This window comes from Pezoporus flaviventris, unplaced genomic scaffold (genome assembly GCF_033815535.1).
Source record: "Pezoporus flaviventris isolate CSIRO_AGI_PZ_B2104156 unplaced genomic scaffold, CSIRO_AGI_Pfla_v1 ptg000213l, whole genome shotgun sequence".
Lineage (NCBI taxonomy): Eukaryota > Metazoa > Chordata > Aves > Psittaciformes > Psittacidae > Pezoporus > Pezoporus flaviventris.
In genome coordinates, this window is record NW_026892761.1 from 10,191,078 (window position 1) to 10,212,823 (window position 21,746).

Here is a 21,746-nt window from a genome sequence, read left to right on the forward strand (position 1 = left end):
GTGGGCAGCGCCCGAGCCCCGCGGGGCCGCCCGGGTGCGGGGAATGTCCGAGGTGGCGGGAGCAGCCCCCGGGCTCCGCAGAGCTGCGGTGGCAGGGGAAGGGGTTGATGCCTCAGCTGGTGCCAAGGCAGCGCTCGGCGGCTCCGAGACACCCACCCCCCCGCCCCGGCCCTGGAGCTGTCAGGCAGCCGGGGCGTGGGGCACCCGAGCGGTGTGTGCGGCTCCGCGGGCTTTGCAGAAAATACGGGGCCGCTGGGCATCCTTTCGTGGCTGTTTCACGTTATTACTGATAGAATTCGAGAAGCCAGTTAGATAATTTAATCGTAGATACTCATGCAAAAATCCATCCTTTTTTTAAATAAAAATCTTGAATGGGTTTGGATTTTTGCTCGCATTGAAATTCCTGCCTTGTAGCCTGATGGCACTACTGTAATACAATATTCTTGGATTACAAATAAGCATTCAGCAGGTTTATTTATGCTACAAGAGTCAGAGGTGACTTACAGCTTCATTTGACTATCTGGCAAATAGGTTTAAAAAAAGAAGTGATTTATTTACTAGCTTCTTTTAAAAATACTCCTTTAAACAGCTTTCATGTGCGTTTTCAAATGTAGGGGAAGTTTTTATCTGTTTTTATTAGTAAATATATTGCAGGTAATATAAGGTGGGCTTATCAAGAAGCGCGGTAATAAACACTGGGTGGAATGAATGTATCCTTGCTGTAAGCTGAAGTATTTGCATGTTGTTATGACAGCATCATCAAACATACTTAAGAAGGAAACTATGGCTGTTTTAAAATTCTTTTATGTTAAGTATGATTAGGTGAAAATCGGCTCTTCTTCTGAATAATATTGTGGTCAACAAGCAAGTGAATCCACACGCAGGTGGGCAAAAGGTGGGGACTTAATAGCACTGGCTTGCTAAGGAGATACAGTTGTGAATCAGGGTTTGGTTGGTGGGTTTCACTTCATCACAAGCAGATATAAACCAAGCTAAAGTTTGGTAGACTGGTAGCCTTCCAATTGAGGTTCTGGGCTGAATAATCAGTAGCTATTTAAGTTAAATCAGCCAACCGTATAGATTTTGGTTACCAAATATTTAGCCAGTAACATATATTCTGTATAATATAAAATGTTACTTGACTAGCTGCAGCTATTAAATGCTTTGATTTAAAAGTATGCTTAAATATTAATGTTCAAACAGACAATGCTACAGGTAGCGTTCATGTGCCTTGGCAATATGTTCTAACAGTCCTTTCTAACAAGTAGTGCTGACCACTCTCCTTCATTCAGGAAAGGCCAATTTGAAATATTCATGAAGTAAATTTTGCTCGAAGTATTTCTTGTCCTGCTGGTTTTTGGTAGTGTGGCAGTAATGATTTTCTCACCTTTGTAAATAGTAGCATTTTTTTCAAAGCGTTGCTTTGCGCAGTACAAGTAGATACAAACTGGCAGAGGTCAGTAGTGCTGCTCACTGGTAGGCCTGTGCTTTCTCATTGGTGTGTCCTGGAAGATCTGATGCTTAGCATAGGGCAGTGATGTCAGTTAGTAGGACTGTAAACCAGCTCTCACAAACACTGGAAATGAATAAAGGTCATAGTCAAAATGCAGGTAGAAAAAGCAGAAAACTATTCCGATGCTGTTAAAATGCTCTGTATAGCTCTTAAGTATAAAATCTAGTGGGAGGTTATGATATTTGCAAAATGACAAGAGGAAATAAGATACCCCAGTGAGGATTCATTCTGTCCTAGTCACTATGCACTTGCAACCATCTCTCTCTTAGCCAGCACTTTTCACTTGTAAAGGATGAAGTTCAGAAAGGTCAAATGCAAAGTCTTGCACCGGGGTCTTGGCAATCCCAAGCACAAATCCAGGCTGAGCGGAGAGTGGATTGAAAGCAGCCCTGGGGAGAAGGAGTTGGGGTGTTGGATAGGAAGCCCAGTATGACCTGTCAGTGTGCGCTTGAGCCCAGAACGCCCTGTCTGCTGGGCTGCATCCCCAGAGCATGAGCAGCCGGTCATGGAGGGGATTCTCCCTGTCTTCTGTGCTCTGGGGAGACCCCCCCCCCCCTCTACAGTTCTGATCCATCTCTGGGGCAACAGCACAAGAGGGATGTGGAGCTGTTGGAGCGAGGCCAGAGGAGGCCACGGAGATGCTGCGAGGGCTGGAACAGCTCTGCTCTGGAGCCAGGCTGAGAGAGCTGGGCTGGTTCAGCCTGGAGAAGTGAAGGCTCCTTAAGGGGAGACCTTAGAGCAGTTCCAGTGCCTAAAGGGGCTACAGGAAACCTGGAGAGGGGCTTTGGACAAGGGCCTGTAGGGACAGGACAAGGGAGAATGGCTTTAAACTGACAGAGGGGAGACTTAGATTAGACATAAGGAAGAAATTCTTCCTTGTGAAGGTGCTGAGGCGCTGGCAAAGGGTGTCCAGAGAAACTGTTGCTGCCCCATCCCTGGCAGTGTTAAAGGCCAGGTTGGATGGGGCTTGGAACAACCCGCTCTAGGGGAAGGTGCCCCTGCCCGTGCAGGGGGTTAGAACTTCATAAGCTTTAGTCCCTTCCAAGCCAAATTGTTCTATGATTAAAGACCTTTTTTTAAGAAGCATTTGCAGTGAATTTTCTAAATTCCTTTGCCACTCTGCTTTAAAATACTGTGTGTGTGATTTGTTTGTCAAAATATCAAAGGAGTTTTTCATGCTAGAATTTTTTTTCATGGCATGTGAACATGAGCAGGGGCTGTCTTTCCTCCCCACCTCGCAGCTCCTACACCGTAACGCACATGATCCAAAATAGCATCAGCATGTGCTGTACTGAGATGCAGCTGTGAATAGTGGGAGGAAGGACACCATGATGTGGCCGGAGGTGCCTATTTCCTTGCTCTTGTCTTTGATGCCATAAGAAATAGGAGCTTTGCTTTCTTGCCAGTGATTTTCTCCTCTTTGTGGTTGTTGTAGACTTGCAGCCTAGGTGAGAAAGCGTCACACTAAAGGTTTGCTGCTTGCTGATAATGAATAGTGAAAAAAAAAAAATTGTTACACATGACATTTCCGTTTGTTTTCTTTAAAAAAAAAAATAATCTAGGAAATAACATGCCAAAATCTGCCAAGAATTAATTAGATTATACTATTTGAAGCTGTGACTTTATGAATTGCTAGCTTTAAACTTAGACAAGGATGTAATTCTGTTCCCTTTTGCCAGTTGCTTTTTGACATAGCTGGTAATTACAGTGCCACACTTCTGCTTTTGGGTGCTACCTCAAGTATCTCACAGGGTGGCTTCACAGTGAGGCCTGTCTGGAATAGATACTGTTTGTTTCGTGTCAGCAAGCCAAAATTTGTTAGAATGTAACTTATTTTAGGTGTTTGAAATGCTGCTGCATTCTTTGCAGATGCAAAGTGTCAGGGGAATTGTGTTTAGATGGCGACACACGCAAAAACTGAGGTAGCACCCTTTTTAGACGTTTGCTACAGGTCAGGATGGACTTATGACTCAGCACTCTGTTGCAGTGCTCCCCAAGTGGCAAAGAGCAGTACTGTCAAACGCGGGATGAATTCCTCGCAAAACTCTGTGAGCTGCTGCCAGTTGGAAATGTTATTTCCTGTTCCCAGTATGAGATTTTGCGCCTGCACGTATGCAACGTGTCACTGTGTAACTCTGCCTTATCCAAAGGGCACAATAATAAGTCAGAACAACCAACGCTCTCCAGTCCTTATAGTACTGATTCAGACCTGGCCTGAGGCCTAGTGGTGGTGTTTCCAAGCCATCACCTGTCACTGGCTCAAGTGAATCCCCTGGGTACATCAGAGGTGCCGTCGACACCTATAGGTGTGCTCAGTCTACGACTGTATCTGCAGTGCTGTGAGGGAAGTATTTAGTGTTTAGCCACAGCCCTGTGCAGCTTGTGTAACCTGCATCACTGTGGTGAGGTGGCTGCCGCTCCCTAATAAGATTGTTTGTGCTCCTTCAGGGAAGTCTGTGTAGACTACAGAGATCTGTTGCTGCAGTGTAGGTGTGCAAAACCCACTCTATCTGACATGAATGGCCAGTGCTTACCAGGTACCAGGCTAAGGCTCTTCAATGCAGAAGTTTGGTAATGTTTGGGATGCAAGATTAGTCTTTACTGTGCCTGCAGCTGTCAGGTCTCAGAAGAGAGGTTAAGGACTTAACTGGACATTGTGACTATGTAGTTACACCTCTGTGTCTGTCATCATCTGTCTCTAATGAGCAAAGCACTCCTGCAGTGAAGGTATTTGGAGGGATTTCACTCTGTGCTCATGCTGTCCTGATCAATAAGGTTTTCTAGTCACTGACACTGGAAGAGGCTGTGTTTAAGAATGTAAAATGCTGATGGTGTTGTGAGAAGTTGCCTGTTTAGTATAATTTATATGTATCTTTTAAGCTGAACATTTACATGCCATTTTCTTTAAACTATCTGCAGCATAATGGCAGTTAGTGCTAGGATTTCTTTACTTTTTGAAGGCTGCTGTGTCAATAGCTATCTACTTTTCTGCTGGAAAATGTACCAGTGCATGCTTCCCTTTGACTAGCCTGATTACTAGTATAATCATTGTTACTGCATTAAATATGAATAAACCTTCACGTGTCTCTACATATTTGAATTTGTTTATTAAATTATACCCTCAAAAAGAGGACATAGGATTTAAATAATAGGCAGGCTTCTTAAATCTAAACAAATCTGAAGTATGTAGCCCAGCTCTCAACCAAAATTAGTCATTTTCTGGTTACACTTAAATATTTGCAGTTTATGTTGTGCTTACTATTCCTGCAGTTTAGCTAAATCAATAGCTTACCTAATTTGCTGCATCTCACTGAATTACTCTTATCTCATGTGCACCATTAGTTTTATAATTCTGTCATTACTTTGCATAGACTTTAAACTTCAGTTTAAAAGAGCAGTGTTCAGAGGAAAAGACATGGAGATAAATGGCATATCTCATCTTTTAAAAGGTGGAATAAATTGAAGGTGGTGCTTCTGTTGAGCTTCTGTAACCTGCTGGTGTCCTGTACACTAGACATGTGACACCACCAGCCCCACCAGGAAGGGGGGGAATTGTATGTGTGGGGCTAATGGAAATTTGAGATTTTGAGCAGGCTGGTTAGAGAGCCAAATAACCATTATTTGAGCAGCAGTCAAGGAGGTTTAGCTGCATTTTCTGTTAAATTAATGTATTTAGGTCTCCCAGGACTATTTCAAAACAATCTCCCAATTTGCTTGAAGGCTTTGGCCGATTTGATTTATGGGTTAAGGGCTTTTGAACAATTTTGTACTGCATAGACTTCAAGAATTGCAGTTAGAAGTAACAAGCATTAATATGATCAAAGTATTACTATTTCAAGGAAAGTCCCAATGCAGTGATAAAATCAGCATGGCCAACTGTTATTTAGTAGTTACTTCTTAGTTTTGTTGGGTTCTGGTTTTAATATGATTAACTGTATGCCTTTATTGTAAAGGATGGGACACATACATGTTTAACTCCCCATTCCTTAGGAATCTCAGATTTGTGCACCAATTTTCAGCTTACTTTGAGTTGTGGAACCACCCATGGGTACATGAAGAGGTTTGTCAAGTTGGTTATTTAAAGCCCATCAGGGTGGTGGATTGCCAGTCCGGTTTGGTTGGTGGGATGTGTCTGCTATTCATTGCTTCAGAAAATATATCAGAATGGGATTGAAACAAATGATATTGAAAATACATGTGTAAGCATAAGGTAATGGGTGGCTGCCTTAACTCCTAGGAGCATGGCTATCATGTCAAAGACATGGGTAATGTATCAGAGTGGGTGCAGGTTCACATGGATGCTTAGCAGTAAATTGTATTTACCAGCTGCTCCCCTGCATGCCATGTACAATGTCTTATGACTTGTGAAAGAGGAATATGGAACAGAAATTTGCATAGGAGTTTTCTGATTGTTTCTTTTCACTGGAAATGAAATTGCCTTTTTTCCTGTCACTTCACAGGTCTTCTAAATTGAAAATTTATCAGTAGTCATGCAGTGCTTTGTTTCTCTTAAAATAGGTTAGCTACCTTTGAATACAAGGCTGAATTTTGCTTAATTGCACTCTAATTCAGAATTACGATTGTAAAAATGGGAGTACAGTCCTTTAAATAGATTGTCAGATCTGTTTTGAAACTCAACTGGAAAAAAGGCATCATCACCATAGTGAGTGATCCAACTTTATGAGCTCAGGTCAGCTTACATCTATGAACAAATACCCAGTTTTAAAAGAAGTTTAATTTCTTGTGTGTACCCAGCTCTGGAAGCTATTGATTGCATCAAATTAATTTTGAATGCAGAGAGCATCTACATACATTACAGTGCAATTTTTGTAGACAACTTGGTGACTGAGGGTTTGTCTTATTTCTTGCTTTAGAATGCCTCTAACCAGTTTTCTACCGACCCAGAGACAATGCAGGAATCAAATGACCCTTACTAATTCTGCCTGCATCTTGCAGTGACACTGATTTGCTATTATCTTGTTACCATATTGGTCTTATATTTGTTCCCTGCTGGGAACAGCTAATAACTACTGAATGCAAATGCATTTCATAGTTGGTACAATAACAGCCTTTTTACTTTTTCTGTCAGTGTAGTTGGTTGGCTTAGAAAGCTTTATTGATGGTGTTTGCAACAGTTTTGTTTGTGGTAACAGCTGTTATTTCAGACTTAAATTTCATCATTTCATCTTTGTAGAGAATGTGATCTTCAACATTACCATCCTGCTGCTGCAAGCTGGTTTGTTCTTTTTTTTTACTCCCAAGTAAATCCTCACTGATTTAAGTGAGAATCTGGTCCTCTCTGAGTAAGGGACTTGACAGTTCCTACCACAAGTAACACTGAAGCCTTCTTCAATTGTCTTCCTATGTGATGACCAGAGGCAGAAAGGAGTAACGTTGTTTTACGTAGATATATTTAAATACCATTTTATCTAAACTAGGAGACAGACTTATGCCAAGTCTCTTCCTTTGTCATTTGACCCAATATTTATTCAATATATAAATCATTTCATACCTGCTTTGTAGACTGAGATGTCCTTATGGGCATATAGGATATGTTCTGAGATGTCTGGGATGTTGTTGAATTTAAAACTTGGCCTGCTAGGCAACCTTTCATAAAAAGGGATTTGTGCCATCAGTATGGAACAGCTGTCACAATCTTGCTGTCATTGAATATGTATGCAAAGTGAATCACCCTTTCCATGTTTAATTCAGTGCAGGATTAAAATGCACACGGATTGAAGTGATTGAGTGTTTACACTCACTAGCAAGACAATCCAAACTGAGAGTTGACCAAGTCTGTCCTTTCTGTCTTATAGCTGTTCTGGAAATTGCTTACTTCAACTGTAATTCTTCTGGCCTCAAGAACATTAGAACAAATTGGGCACTGCTGCTGTCTGCAGTACTCTATCCCACATTGTTATAAATACTATATGAAAATGATCTCTAAACTACTTCAGTGTTTAGTTCTCTAAGCTGTCAGCAAAGTCCCTCATACCATGGTGCTATGGATTAAAGATTTCATGGTTCTAAATTTAATCCTGTTTTCTTGGTTGCTTTCCATGAGGGGTGGAAAAAATAAAGAAGGGGGAGGTGTGCCTGGTGATCCATTTACTTATGTGCAAATTATGAAGTTGCGTAGGTGTGGGGTTCACTGTGGAGCCAAACTTGTGTTTTTGCAAACAATTTTCAAGATGTAATTGAAGTTAGCTGTGCTTGTAGAAGGCATGACAAATGACTGTGTAATTCTTTACATTTAAATCAATTGCACTGTTTTTCTTGTGACTGTTCCTTTTCATCTGACCAGTTGCTTCATCCTTAATGGTGCTTCTAATGTTTCTCACAAGCAGGAGCTGAGCTTCCTGTGTGCAGTTTCATGTTTGGACTGCCACTGTTGCCTGTTTATATTTGCAACTGCTGCTTCTTGTGATATGTGAATTAACAATATATTTTTGCATCTTCTCCAGATATTTGCATGCATAATTTCCTCCGCTTTGCAATGTCTCCTCTTCTGGCCTTCCTACATTTTTACCAGACTAGGAGCAAAGGTGTAATTGCAGTAAGGTTTTATTTGGGTTTATTTTGTGTAGTTGTTTTTACAGTGTGCTGATTGGTGTCAGATAGTAGTGCAGATAATGCTTATGGAAGTTTGTTTGGAAGAATGCAACTTCACATATTTCTGATTTGGTTTTGGTTTGGTGATTTTGTTTTTTAACTTTGATCCTGAAAGCACAGTTAATAGACTAAGTTTTAAGTGGCTCCCTAAAAATGTATCTTGCTAAATTCAGGATTCTTTCCTTATTTGTAGCTGTAATTATCATCTCGCTGCCTGTATAACATGGTTTTTTTTTAACTTACTCAAAAAGCAGCTACTCACTGTGCATCCCAAAAATCTGTAATTTAGCTTGTTTCTCCTGATATTTCCAATTTATGCATAGTTTTGCAACTTCCTCAGTTGCCATTTGAGTTGCACATCATATTTGTCTATTTGAAGAGTATATATGAGCATAAAACTAGAGTAATTGCTCCTTCCCTACCATTTTAATGTGCATTTGAAATGGAGATTAGTGATGAAATCAGTTCAGGAAAAATCACTTCACAAGAAGTACAAAAAGTGTAGTTTGGGATTATGATTAAAATCACAATGCTTCTTCCGGGGAGATACTTTACTTTGACTTCAGTCTGTAGCACTCTTTTTTCCAGAGAAGCTTGCACATCAGGCCACTATCATTTTCCACTGCTGCATCCTCACTTCTCTCTGGGGACCTATGCTTTGTCTCAGTTTTCTTTCAATACCCACCCAGCAAACCCCATGAATCACAGACTGGTTTGTGTTGGAACGGACCTCATGCAGTTCCAAGCCCCATCCAGCCTGACCTTGAACACTGCCAGGGATGGGGCAGCCACAGCTTCTCTGGGCAATCTGTGCCAGGGCCTCACCACCCTCACTGGGAAGAGCTTCTTCCTAATGTCTGATCTGAATCTCCTGTCTGTCAGTTTAAACCCCATGTTCTGTCCTTATATGCTTCTATAAAAAGTCCCTTTCTGGATTTCTTGTCAGCCTCTTTAGGCACTAGAGCTGCTCTAAGGTCTCTCCAGGCTGAACAAGGCCAGCTCTCTCAGCCTGTCTCCAGAGCAGAGCTGTTCCAGCCCTTGGAGCATCTCCATGGCCTTCTCTGGACTTACTCCAACAGGTCCACATCCTTCTTATGAATGAGGTTTCTAGCTATGTAGAATAAGTAGGTTTCTTATGATAAGTAGGTCTTGCTATGTCATGCTTATTGAAAGAGATGTAGCTACTATTCCACTATCAAAAAAGTATATGCTATTTTCTGATTTGTTTTCATACATGGAGAGAGTTGATACATGTGATATTTGTGAGTGGAATGAGTGAAGTAATAGGATATGTTTGTCATTCAGTTCTAAAATGATATGAAAGCAGAGTTGAAACAGATATACACCTCTAAAAGCTAGCCAAGTATTCTATCAGTCTCTTGTTTATGCAGTTGTGTACAGAAATCTTTTTTAAGTTTGGGATGTACAGAAAATACTTCCTGTGCAATTTTGTTGCTGAAGATGCCTGTAAGCAATGTTTGGGTGCAGTAAAACTGGCGAGATCAGTTGGAAAAAGCAAATGACACTGATACCAAAATTATTTGAAGGGCATACTCCTCAATTTATCTTCGCAAGATTATGTGTGGCCTCTCAGTTCTTACAACTGTGAAGTCAAACTGTTAATGATTTTCTGAGGAATAAAAGGTGGCAAGAATTACATACTAACAGATACCCTGAAAATAGCCTTCAGTCTTGTATTTGGTTTGGGCTTTTTATTTGTCGTTTGTTTTTTCCCCATCAAACATGAGGCATGCTCTGGGAAAAATGGTTTGTGCCAAAATGGGCCAGAGAAGGACACTGATTGATCCACCCAAATGGAATTATTCACTGCCAACTTTGCTCCAACTTTGGCATCTGGATCATGTAATTTTGCTGGGTTTCTACATTTTTTTTTTTCTCTTGGATCATTTTATTGATTACATACTTACTTAAAAAAATCACTCCATTGCACCAGCTATTGCATGGGGAGAGGTTTGAATGGCACTTCTGTTTTTGTTTGATGCAGTAGAAGTGGAAATGACCACTTAACTCCCATCAGTTTACTTCAAGGGCTCTTTTGGGTGAGTATAGTGGTGGTAAGAGTAAAGAAATTGATGCCACAGGGGTGGGGTTTTCTAGCTACATTCATGTAGAATCTGAGCTGAGACTGAAAAGTTTGTGAGTGGTTTACACAAGACTAAGAGCAGCCTAAATTTTTTCTTAAAAATAATTAACCAAATTTTGGGGTCTTTGGTCCTCTCAGTGAGTTACTTGTGAAGTAAGATGTTTATGCAACACAGGCACTTCTTGTTTCTCATCCTTTGACTTCTTTGATTTCAAAAGTTGTGGATGCTCACTTAATTATGAATATTTCCAGAGCCAAATGATGATGATTAAAACCTGGCATACAGTACTTTTTAAAACACTAATCTTCACAAGATGCTCTATAATTAGATAAGTATTCTTCTGACTTCACATAGAAGAAAACTGTAAGGGTCCAAATCTGCTTCTGTTTTGGAGTTGCTGTCAACTCTTAAGGCTCTTAATAGAAGAAGGTGGAGCCCTTAAGTGATTTGTCTGAAGACAAGTAAGATGGTGGGAGAGTTTGATTGGGTGTTGGGTGTTCTTGACTCACAGGCACCTGGCTGAGAACTCAAGGTGTCTTGCTTGACATTTCAGCTTTTTTTATTTTAGTGTTTCTCTTCAAAGGTCATCAGCTTACAACTTTAAAAAGCGTACAGTAAGACAAATCCTACACCTCGTATTGAGCCTTCTTGCTCATTGCTAGTGTTTTTATTTTTACTACCTCTATTAATGATAGACAGCCTCAAAAATGGGAGAGATTGTGGAAATAAAATGAAGTCAGTTGTTACTCTCAGAGCACTTCCTGCTGTGGGAGCAGGAGTCATTGTGTGATGGGGAAGGGAGCCTGAAATAACACACCTGGCCACTGCCCTCAACATTTACACATGCAGGGTCAGTGTGGCTCTTCCACTGCATGAATTATTGTTCTGTGTGGACATCTGCTAGATAGGACATCTCAATGTGAAGGATTTGGGCTCTAGAGAACAGCCACAGTTTAAGTTTTCCCTCTACTTCTTTCCACCATCTCTCTTACTAAAGATTCCTTGGTTACCTTTCTTTGGCTGACTACTATACCAGGTGATTAATGGCTTTCATCTGATGCCTCGATGGGGTTAAATCATGGTGAAATACATCTTTCTTCTATTGTTGCATTTCACTGCTTTCCACAAAAGTACTGGAGGGGTTGTCTCACTAGAAGCTCTGCCTCTGTTTCTACCTGTTTCCACTTACCTTGCTTTTGACTATGTGTCTGTGGTGCTGAGTTAGAGTGGCAAAAGTTGTGTAGGGAACAACTGATGAAAGTGCATCTAGAACATTCTGGGAATACATTGATGAGAGCTTATTCTTTGTCTTGTTGATCAACAGTTGCCAGTTTAACATGACTGCAGTGGTAGAAGTGTTCCCGCAGTTCGATTGCTCTGAAAAGCAGCAGTTCACTGATTTTTTTGAGGGATGCTTGACTTTAAACAGATGAGAATTTGCATTAGATTTAAGCCGGAAAAAAATGGGCATGTGCCTTCATTATTTTTTAACAACTGTGCCACCACTACTCGTGTGATTGCAGTGCTAGCTTTAACCTACTAAGTATGAGACCTTGTTGCCTTACGTTGGCAGAATGCTGTGCAGAAAGATGCAGTTTTCCTGATGCCAGTGTCTTGAGTGCTGCTTAGTCTGGCTGAAAACTGATTCTCCTTTTTCTCTTCCCCACTGCCCGCTCCCCGTCTTGTAAGTGGATTTATTTTCAGCCCAAACAGCTCCCTGGCTCAGCTCAGTGCACGTAGATGAACACTGCAGCTAGCTCAAGCAGTTGGTGGAAATGAGAAGTCAGATCACCTCCCCTTTCAGCAGCAAGAAGGACTAGCGCAGAATAAAGCAACCCTGGGACTGTGTCCCACCTAATGTGTGCAGTTAATTATAAACTTGTAGTCATATTTGCATGTACAAATCTGCAGAGGACTGTGCGTCTTTGGTTTGAATGCCCCTGCCCAAGCCTTTTCTATCGAAGCTTTACCTCCGCTGATACTTGCACTAACTTCTTTGTCATGCTGAAGAGAGCTACAGCAGCGTTCTTGCTGCACATGTGTATTGGGATTGTTTATTTGCCAAGCTAAAATGCGGAATTTTGGTTCAGGTGAGAAATCATATTAAGATTCAGTTGTGATATAGGTGTGTCATATTATTTCTGTGAGTAGTGAGTGGCAGGAAACTTATAGCAAGTACTGTGCTGATCAAAGTTATCTGCCTGGATTTGCTGGTACAATTACAGGCAACTTTTATTGCAATGAGAGTTATATAAAATTTAAATAGAGTTGCCATCATGTTCGTGTGACCTAATTCCCAGGCTTTTGTATTACTAAAATGATCCAGGATATTATAATGCAGTACACTGCAGAATGACACTCTTAGGAGATTGATACAGCACTGGTGTTTGAATAGGAAATGGAGCGTGGCAAATTTTGCGATAATGCTGGGATCTTCAAATGTGAAGGGCTGTGTGCCTGGGTGGAAAGCCACAGTTGTGGTTTGAAACTAGGCCGGCTGATGTTTCCTTACCTTCAAGTAGTGCTGCTAGTTTGTGTATCACTGGATGTCCAGTTTGCATTTACACAAGCTAACTTTATTCTAACTGGCAAGAAAAAGTCATCAAGCCCTTGTGGAACATTCCAGACTTTCACCACCAAATTCAATTTACTACATTCTTCCTTCTGGACAGCTTGCTCCCATGACAACCCCATGTCAGATGATGCATGTACACAATCTGAGGTTCCCATAACTTTGTCCTTGGGATGACACCAGTGGCATTTTTCTCATGATCTTTTAAACACAAAGGAGAAAAATAGTTCCTTTTTTGTGTGTGTGTGTGTGTGAATTGTCACTTGAAAGCATCCTGTTTTAATATGTTTCACTTATCTAGAAATATTAAGAGCAATCAAAATTACAGTGTTTTGAGTATTATGAAATAAATGTGTTTGAGTGCAGTTTCTGTTCAGGTACACAGTAAGAGTCAGTCTCCACTGCAGAGTCAACTTAGAATCACAGAATCACAGAATAGTTAGGGTTGGAAAGGACCTTAAGATCATCCAGTTCCAGTTCCCCTGCCATGGGCAGGGACGCCTCACACTAAACCATGTCACCCAAGGCTCTGTCCAGCCTGGCCTTGAACACCGCCAGGGATGGAGCATTCACAGCTTCCCTGGGCAACCCATTCCAGTGCCTCACCACCCTTACAGTAAAGAACTTCTTCCTTATATCCAATCTAAACTTCCCCTGTTTAAGTTTGAACCTGTTACCCCTTGTCCTGTTACTACAGTCCCTAATGAAGAGTCCCTCCCCAGCATCCCTATAGGCCCCCTTCAGATACTGGAAGGCTGCTATGAGGTCTCCATGCAGCCTTCTCTTCTCCAGCCTGAACAGCCCCAACTTCCTCAGCCTGTCTTCAGGTGCTCTAGTCACCTGATCATCCTCGTGGCCCTCCTCTGGACTTGTTCCAGAAGTTCCATGTCCTTTTTATGTTGAGGACACCAGAACTGCACACAATACTCCAAGTGAGGTCTCACAAGAGCAGAGTAGAGGGGCAGGATCACCTCCTTCAACCTGCTGGTCATGCTCCTTTTGTTGCAGCCCAGGATACTGTTGGCTTTCTTGCTGCTTTTGTCTAAGTACCACCCAGATGCACCAGTCTGAGTGACTGTATGTGTGCTTACAGCCCACCTTGGGGGTACAGGCATTGTCCAGGTGGTGTGTATACTTGTATACATAGTCCTTCCACTTGCAGTGAGGACAAAGGCGATGGAAAGAAGTGTAGAGCATTTTACCTTACTGAACCTGTGGGTATGATTCCACAGGTCATAATGCCTTGCATTGAAAAATGAGGCTTCAGGGTAGATATGTGTCTCATACAACTGTAAATACCCAACCCAACCTTACCTGCAGTGCTCAAATCCAGATGTAGAGAGCAAGCGTGTAACTCCAGTGCAGTATTAGCTTGTATTTATACTGGGATCAGTTTGCCCACATACTCCAGCCTCCCCAGAAAATGTCAGATCTAGGTTATAGTAGTCTAACAGCAGGCTATCAGGGTTTCATTTCAACCTGAGTTGGCAGTCTGCAGGCCTCACTCTTGAAAAGACAGGCCAGCCAACCTGATAATATTTCACTGCCATGCCCTAATTACCCTGAGTAATGCTCTGTTGTCTATTTCTTTTTTTACACACTTCAGAACACCTAAAACGGCACTTTAATCCTGTATTTGGCTGCTCTGTTTTGCTTTGCTACAGTATTTGAACAGCAGTGCCCTAAGGCACATGCCTGCACACAAGTTTGCTGAAAGTGGACATCAGCCTTCTAGTAGAGTTGTGCTGGCTCATCTGTAAATTCTGTAATTTGGGGAAAATGGAACTTAAACTGTTTAAAGTTTAGTGGACAGAAAACGTCAATCCGACAAGAAGAAATGAATTTGATCTGCTGAAAGGTTTTGCTGCCAAGTGTTTTGATATGATCTGTGTTAGCACTAAGTAACTCCATTTGGAAATCGTTTTACACACAGAATTGTTGTTTTACCATTACAAACAGCAGCTCTATGCTGGGGCACACAAATCCGGCATGCGTTCATGGATCAGCCAAGTACAAACATGGTATTTCCCACAGGAAATCTATCCCAGCATGCAGTCTAGTAAAGTACTACTGAGGATGCAGCTGTGTATGTTGGGCTTTGTAGAGACCACTCTCCCTCTGTGCTGGAATAGCTCAAGCTGTGATTTTTTTTAGTAAAGGCACCTCCTTCGTGTTTAGGCATTGAGTAATTTCTTCTGAAATGTTCTTCCATTAGAGCTATCTTGAAGATCTGCCACTGTCTTTAACACACCTGAATGTTTGCTGGGTTTTTCTGCTGGTTTGGCTTGTTCAAGTTCTCTAACGGCTCATGGCTGTTCTGCCAAGTGTTTTCCATTAGACTCAGAAGTCTCTGCATGCAGAACACAGAGAAAGCTCAACACCTGTTTCATTCTCTTTTGCTCCCAGTGTTTCACCAGGCACAGGTTTAGTGAAATCTTTGTCATAGGATATGAAAAATTTATTGCTTCAGGTTTTTTTTGCTACCAGATTGCAGTGTAAATGCAAAGCTGGCCTGGTTGGAGCTCAGGCAGAAATGATGTTCCATTGTTGTCTGGTTGGGTTTTTGTGTGTGTGTGTGATTGTTTTGGGTTTTTTGCCCTTCCAATTATTTAAATTAGATGAAGGATAAAGGTTGCAGGACTGCAGTACTTCTACAGCTGTATTAAATATTATCTTAGGAGATAAGTTTGTGTGATAAGTTTGTAGAAAAGGAAGTGAACTTAAATTATTTTAAGCCAACCATGCTGCAGAAGGATGGTGGAATGCTGCCTGCTAGTGTTCTATCATCATCATCATTCACCCTTTTTGAATTTTAGGGCTATCATTTCTGCAAGGAAAGTTTCAATACTTTTTTTGATCAATTTGCTTTTTTACTTCTGAGGATAGATGAAGATATTTTATTCAAGCATCAAATTAGTTACTTTTATGCAGAAGACAGTTGATCAAAATGTGCTTAGGTCTTTTAATTTTATTTCTCTACCATCTGAGCGCACACTGTTGTTGTGTGTTACCTGTCTGATCTATCAGGGTCTTACAGTGAATCAGTAAACTCACCTTGCCTCTAACCTGAGGGATTTTGGCAGTTTCGACTAGGTAGTGAGGCTGTGAGAAACTGATTTGCCTGCGCTTGGTATCCCAGAACTTGATAATGGTTTGGTTCTGGCTTTTCTAACATGGAAATCTTTGCCAGTGCTCTCAGCATCCAAGAATTTTCCAATTTCCACATGGTCATTTTCTGCCTTGGGTCAGGTGGGATATTTTATGAAGGTTTTATTTAAAAATTAAAACCAAAGCTTTGGTAGGCAAAGGGGGTGCCCCCTGAATGCTGATGTGGCTGGTTTTGGTGTGGCATTTCTGAATACCTGGTGAAATCCTGCTTGTGTGGAGGCGCAGCTTGCATATGCAGATGAATCTGTAGTAGCCATTTTGTCACCATTCCCTTTTTAGCTCATGTACTCTGGTGTACTCCCCTATTTATCACCTGTAACATATATGGTATCTCTGTAAGCCTGGTTTTACTGATATTCAGTAGTTAGAACAGGGTAACTGTGATGCAGCAGAGAATTTGGCATTGTTGGAATGCTGTGCTGGAACAATGTATAAATGATTTTCCCTTTTTGTTTTGCTGTTAATGATCAGCCTGAGCGGTTGTGTTGGACATGCTGTGTGTGAGAATGCTCAGAGGCCTTGCTGCACCCGCAGCTTTGCGTGCATGATTACCTGTATGTGCCATAGATGGAAATTGGACATCTAATTACTTTATAAGATTTGTGAACTGAGACTTAGAGCCTGTTTAGTCTCTGCTTGAGAAGTCCCTTCTGTGTGATTTCACGTCTGCTTTTGTTCTCCTCAGGTCCTTTCACAGATGTTGTCACTACAAACCTAAAACTCGGCAATCCTACAGACAGAAATGTGTGCTTCAAAGTTAAGACCACAGCACCACGTAGATACTGTGTAAGGCCTAACAGTGGAATTATTGATGCAGGAACATCAATTAATGTTTCTGGTAAGTCATTCAAGGAGATTTTTGGTGATCAAAAATAGCTTCTTCTAATCAGTTATTTCTTGGAATGCTTTGCCATTTGAAAGTATTATTGAATGCTTGTAAAAGCAACAGGTTGTGATTCCATGTAGAAGCAGCCATTTCGTATATCCTTGCTTCCTTTATTCCTAGTCTAGCAGTAATAGCCTTGGTTTTATATCTTGTTTTGGAGGGAAAAAAAAGGGAGAAATACATAAATTACTTCTGTAGTTCGTTAACGGCCTTAGCCAGCCTCTCCAGACCAGTACTGCTGCAGCCCTGCCCTCCCTGTGGGATTATTTTTGCACAGTTAGTTTGTTGCCAGCTTAACTTTCTGAACCAGCTCCCTGCAGGGTCAAAACAAGTGCTTGGATGGGTATGTCAAAGGAACGATCAAACCGAGTGGGCTGCAGACACACCAGTCAAGACTGATGTTGGCTGTTGTTGAGCTGCCTAATGTAACCAATAATGAAAACATTTCCTTTCAAACCACGCTTGTGTTGTGTTCCTTGAAGATGCAGTGTGCTTTGGTGTTAAAAATGTCAAGTGACTAAATCTTTGTGGTTCCATAGGAAAACCTAATGTTTTTGTCTGAGTCAGTAGCTCTTGACTTACCTAAGTTTTGGTAATGAAAAAGCTAGGAGTGGCTTACTTTCAAAGCATAAAGAACTGAGTATTTCTCATAGACAGAATGTCTGTATATTATTAACTTGCTGATGATAAATGCCCCAAAAGAATATTTTCTCAATGACTTTTCCAGTCCATGTTATCGATTAAAAAAAAATTCTATCAAAGCATGCAGTAGTGGCATGCTGTATGAATGAAGTTGGACTCTTCTTAGTTAAGAAAATGATTTCTGTAAAATACATTCAGATTTGTTTTACTGTTTACTAAATGTTAATATTCTCACAGTAAGAAAAATTACTTACAGATAGGTTTTACAGTTTACTGCTAGTCTCTTACCAACCTTTTCTAGCCTGGAATAAAAAAATTGGGGAGCTAAAACTACTGCTTGAAAAATAATGAAAATGTAAAAATCAAGACTGTAGTTTTTTACTTAAAATGTAAAATATTTGAACACTTCACCCTTGGAAAGCTTGCTTCAACAAAATAAAAAATGATCCCAAATATACTTTGCACTGTAACAGTAAGAGTCTCTAATCCTAATGTAAGTCTTCTTGTGCATACCTGCATTGGCTCACTTATTGATCCGTTGTCTTTGGGATTTCTGCTGTGTCAGTTGAATGTGCATATGATTGCAGAATTGTGCTCTGCTTGCAGATAATCTCTGGGGAATGTCACGGTGAGGAGATAACCAGTGCAGTGTGGTAGCTACAGGTGGGGCAGGCAAAGCGTTTCTGCTTCAGGAGAAGGCTAGCATGTACCCAGTAAGCTCTGAAATGCCTAGTATGTAAATGAGAAAGCTCTCCAGAGAGAAATTTTGATCTTTAAAACTCAGGACAACTCCCCACTAAAGCTGTCTGTCATCTCTGCTAGCTGCAGGCAAGCATATTAAATGTGCAGAAATCAATGAAGTGATAATGAAAATTAGCATGGTTCCTAGCTACAAATTATCTTCATGCTATAAAGATGTGGATTCTTTTAATCTTTCAAATGAATTTTCAAAATTAAAAGCTCACTTCCTTTGCAGGCACATACCATGCTTTTTTGATCTCAACATCGAGTGTTTTCTTAAACTCCTGCTTGCAATGACCCTTCGCTCTACCTTGAGCAGAATATAGTATAGTAGAGTGTGGTATGAACCATCTTTTGTTATGCTACCAGCATGCCTGAATCTTACTTGCTTTTCCAGCTCAGCTCTTCCCAGCTGCATACCAGATAGAATATGGATCTAGTCCAAGACCTGACTTAACGTATCCTGTTATGAGAGATAACTGTGCTAACCCTAAGCTATGCTTTGCTCTTGCTGACATAGCTTTGAAAAATTTCCCTTTTCTGATAACTTTGTTTAGAGTGATTTATGATTCAGTTAGTTTTGCAATGGCTATGGTATATTTAATCACAAGTTCAGATTTGGGTTCAACATATTTTCATACTGAAAAGAAGTAATATAATAACACTCCTAAATTGCCAATCCTTATATTAACATTATATTTTAAAATGCAGGTAGTACACATTCATTATTTTTTAGGTACTATATTAAGGTAAATTTATAGGTAGATGTGTTACAGATTTCTGTTATTATAAATGTTAATTCTTAATTTACTAAAACATTCTAAACTGAAGCTGTTTTTATCTTGTGCTGTGGTTGAATTTGTCTTTCAAAGAGCTGTATACCTTGCACTCCTGGTAGCTCCTTTAAGCCACGCTCTGGACCTAATTTTGGACTTGAAGGTGGCAGTGTCTTTGGTTCTGATTAGCAGAAGAGATCTTTTGGATAGGTGGGATCAAAGATGGGACTTTCATCAACTTAAAGAACAGAATTTTTTCCAGATTCACAGAAAGGGGTGAGATGTGTTGAACCTTTGCTTTGGAGTAATCTTGCTTAAGAATGGAGGGCTGATTTTGGAGTTAAGTGGAAAATAAGTGGAAGTTGTTTCTTTGCCTCTAAGTCGATTATTTTTCAATCATGTAATTCAGTCTTGCACAGGGTGTAAATACAGGACTTGTAAACCTAGTAAATACTACTGTGAGAAATTATTATAGTTAATTCAGTTGTAACTTCAGACACTTTAACTGGGCTGTATATACTGTATGCAATCTGTCCTCTTGAGAATTGCTACTAGCTTCTAGCAGAGCTGCTTGGTAGCACTGTGTTGATACCGCACCTTGTATAATAAGTATAATAGCATGAAGCTCTGGAACAATTTGTTAGGTTAGCAGAATGTTACTGGCTGAAGCTGAGTTTGGGGCAGCCGTATCTTCCTTGCATTGTAGTAACCAGTTACGTTTGTTGCACTCCTGTAAAACTGTATCTGTGCTATTTTGATGAAAGTATATGAGAGAATATTCTGCCTTAACACAGAGGCAGGAGTTGGAATGTTATTCCACTTTGTTTTGTACTAGTATGGTGGTTCATTAAAAACATACAGAATGCTAGAAAAGCTTGATTTATTCTAGTAGAGTTTCAAATACTGGCTTCTTACGCAGCTTTTCCAAACCGTCAGGATTTAAGGCCCTGTCAGCATGCACTGCTTGCTGCAATGTCAGGTTTGTAGCCCGTGTTTTCACCTATTATGTAAAGGCATTTAATTTTAACAGCTGAGTTTATGTAACTATTGGGAAGTGTATGTGTGTGCTGTCATCTGATTTCATTGCATTTACTGTGAAATACTTTGAAGAGTATTTGCACACATTACATTTTTGTTAAACATGTCTTATTTCCACAGAGATATCTGATTTTGTGGCTTCCAGGAGGTTGAATTCTGAATAAAAGGCATGAATGGATTACAGAGGAAAAGTGGAAAAATTATAAGCCTATACTGATGAGTCTGCAGATATAGGTGCTTAACGGGAGGAGAGAGGAAGTACAGATGGTACCATCTGTGCACACTGTCCCACTGAAGACAACAGTGTGAACATGCTTCCAAAAAAAATGGGGAGAAGCTGACATTAGCCTTAGGTTGCTGTCAGATATCCTTGGAGGGGAGTTTTTAGTGTTTTGTAAACTTGCCTGGTTTTGGAAAGGCAGTTTGTTGCCTTCAGGAGGGCGCTTCTGCAGCGGCTCTTCTCTTTGGTCACAACGGGTCTGCTCCTTTCTCTAAGACACCAATCGTGTCCCATCCACTGCTGCAGCCCCTAACTCTCCCAGGGTAATGTTGCTGCTGCACCCTGTTCCCCTGGGCCTCCCAGGACTAGGTAGTGCCTGCCAAGGTTTGGTTTTGTCTGCTTGCTTTAGAAGAATTTATCTTGATATTCACAGATTTGATATATTTTTGTATGACTGAAATATTTAGAGAAGGAACTATGTAAACATGGAACAAACGTGCAATGGTGCGCTGGATTCTGCCTGTTTCTGTAGAGATGAGTGTCCTTCACTCACCTCTAGCAGAGCTGATCAAATTGCACCGTTGATCTTGAGGCTTGCTCCTGTAGCTTGTTGGGGTATTTTATGTAAAGGTGACCTGAATGTGGTAGATTTGGTCTTTCCAGACCATAAAGAATTTCAGGCAGTGCTATTTGGGAAAATTACCAGTAAAGCTAGAAAAGAAATCAGATTCATAGGCCATTGAATGGACTACTTAAGAGTAAGTAAACAGTGATGTGGTGAATGGAAATAGCAGGAAGTTACTAGTGACATTTCTTGAGAATGATTCCTAGTACTAATCTTGCTTAATGCTTTTATAAGCAATTCTGGCACAAAGAGTGCACTAAAAACCCTGATCATGATGTGAAGTTGGGAGGCTGAGGAGACGCTGGAGAACTGGGTGTCCTTGAAGGCTACAGTAAGAGAAACAGAGGATGAGTTTCATCAGAGAAACTGCAGAATCATGCACTTGGAGAATAAAATCCTCCTGCTATAATTGCAAGCTTGTTAAATGAAGGGGCTGGCCAGGGTGACCAGAATGCTGACATAATGAGGCTGGGAATAAGGCAAACGTAGTATGTGCAAACAGGCTGGATAATGGAAGAGAGAAGAGTATGAATGCTCTTGTCCAAGGCACTAGTAAGATTTTCTGAATGTCTCATGGGAGCAGCTCATACAGAGGAGTTGAAGCCAGGACAGGTGCAGGGAATGAATGGGGAGCCTGGCCTGGCCACTGAGTCTGGCTTGCTTCGTTTACCAGAAGGCCAAGAGTTACTGTGATTGATGTTTTGGAGTGTGCCAGAAGTGCATGACTCTTCCCCTTCCTTGATATTTAAGCAGAAGGGCAGTATTGGTCTAGGACCAAGTAAACAGGCCATTAATAATTTTAGATGGAAACTAGAGGAAGGTTGCTGATGATCTGAGCAGGGAGACCT

The 21,746-nt window shown here is 40.9% G+C and overlaps 2 protein-coding genes across 3 annotated transcripts in view; both read left to right on the forward strand.

Annotated features, from left to right (window-relative positions):
* The window catches only part of RAB22A (RAB22A, member RAS oncogene family), a 42,175-nt gene extending 25,384 nt beyond the window's left edge, over positions 1-16,791 (forward strand). The window contains exon 8 of the mRNA XM_061441765.1: positions 16,656-16,791. The gene's annotated coding sequence lies outside the window, so the exon portion shown is untranslated. The remainder of the gene's footprint in view (positions 1-16,655) is intronic.
* VAPB (VAMP associated protein B and C) overlaps positions 1-21,746 on the forward strand; it is a 34,978-nt gene that overhangs the window by 738 nt on the left and 12,494 nt on the right. For both annotated transcript variants that reach the window (XM_061441764.1, XM_061441763.1), the window contains exon 2: positions 16,656-16,808. In XM_061441764.1, coding sequence (XP_061297748.1) covers positions 16,656-16,808 — 153 coding nt within the window. The remainder of the gene's footprint in view (positions 1-16,655; positions 16,809-21,746) is intronic.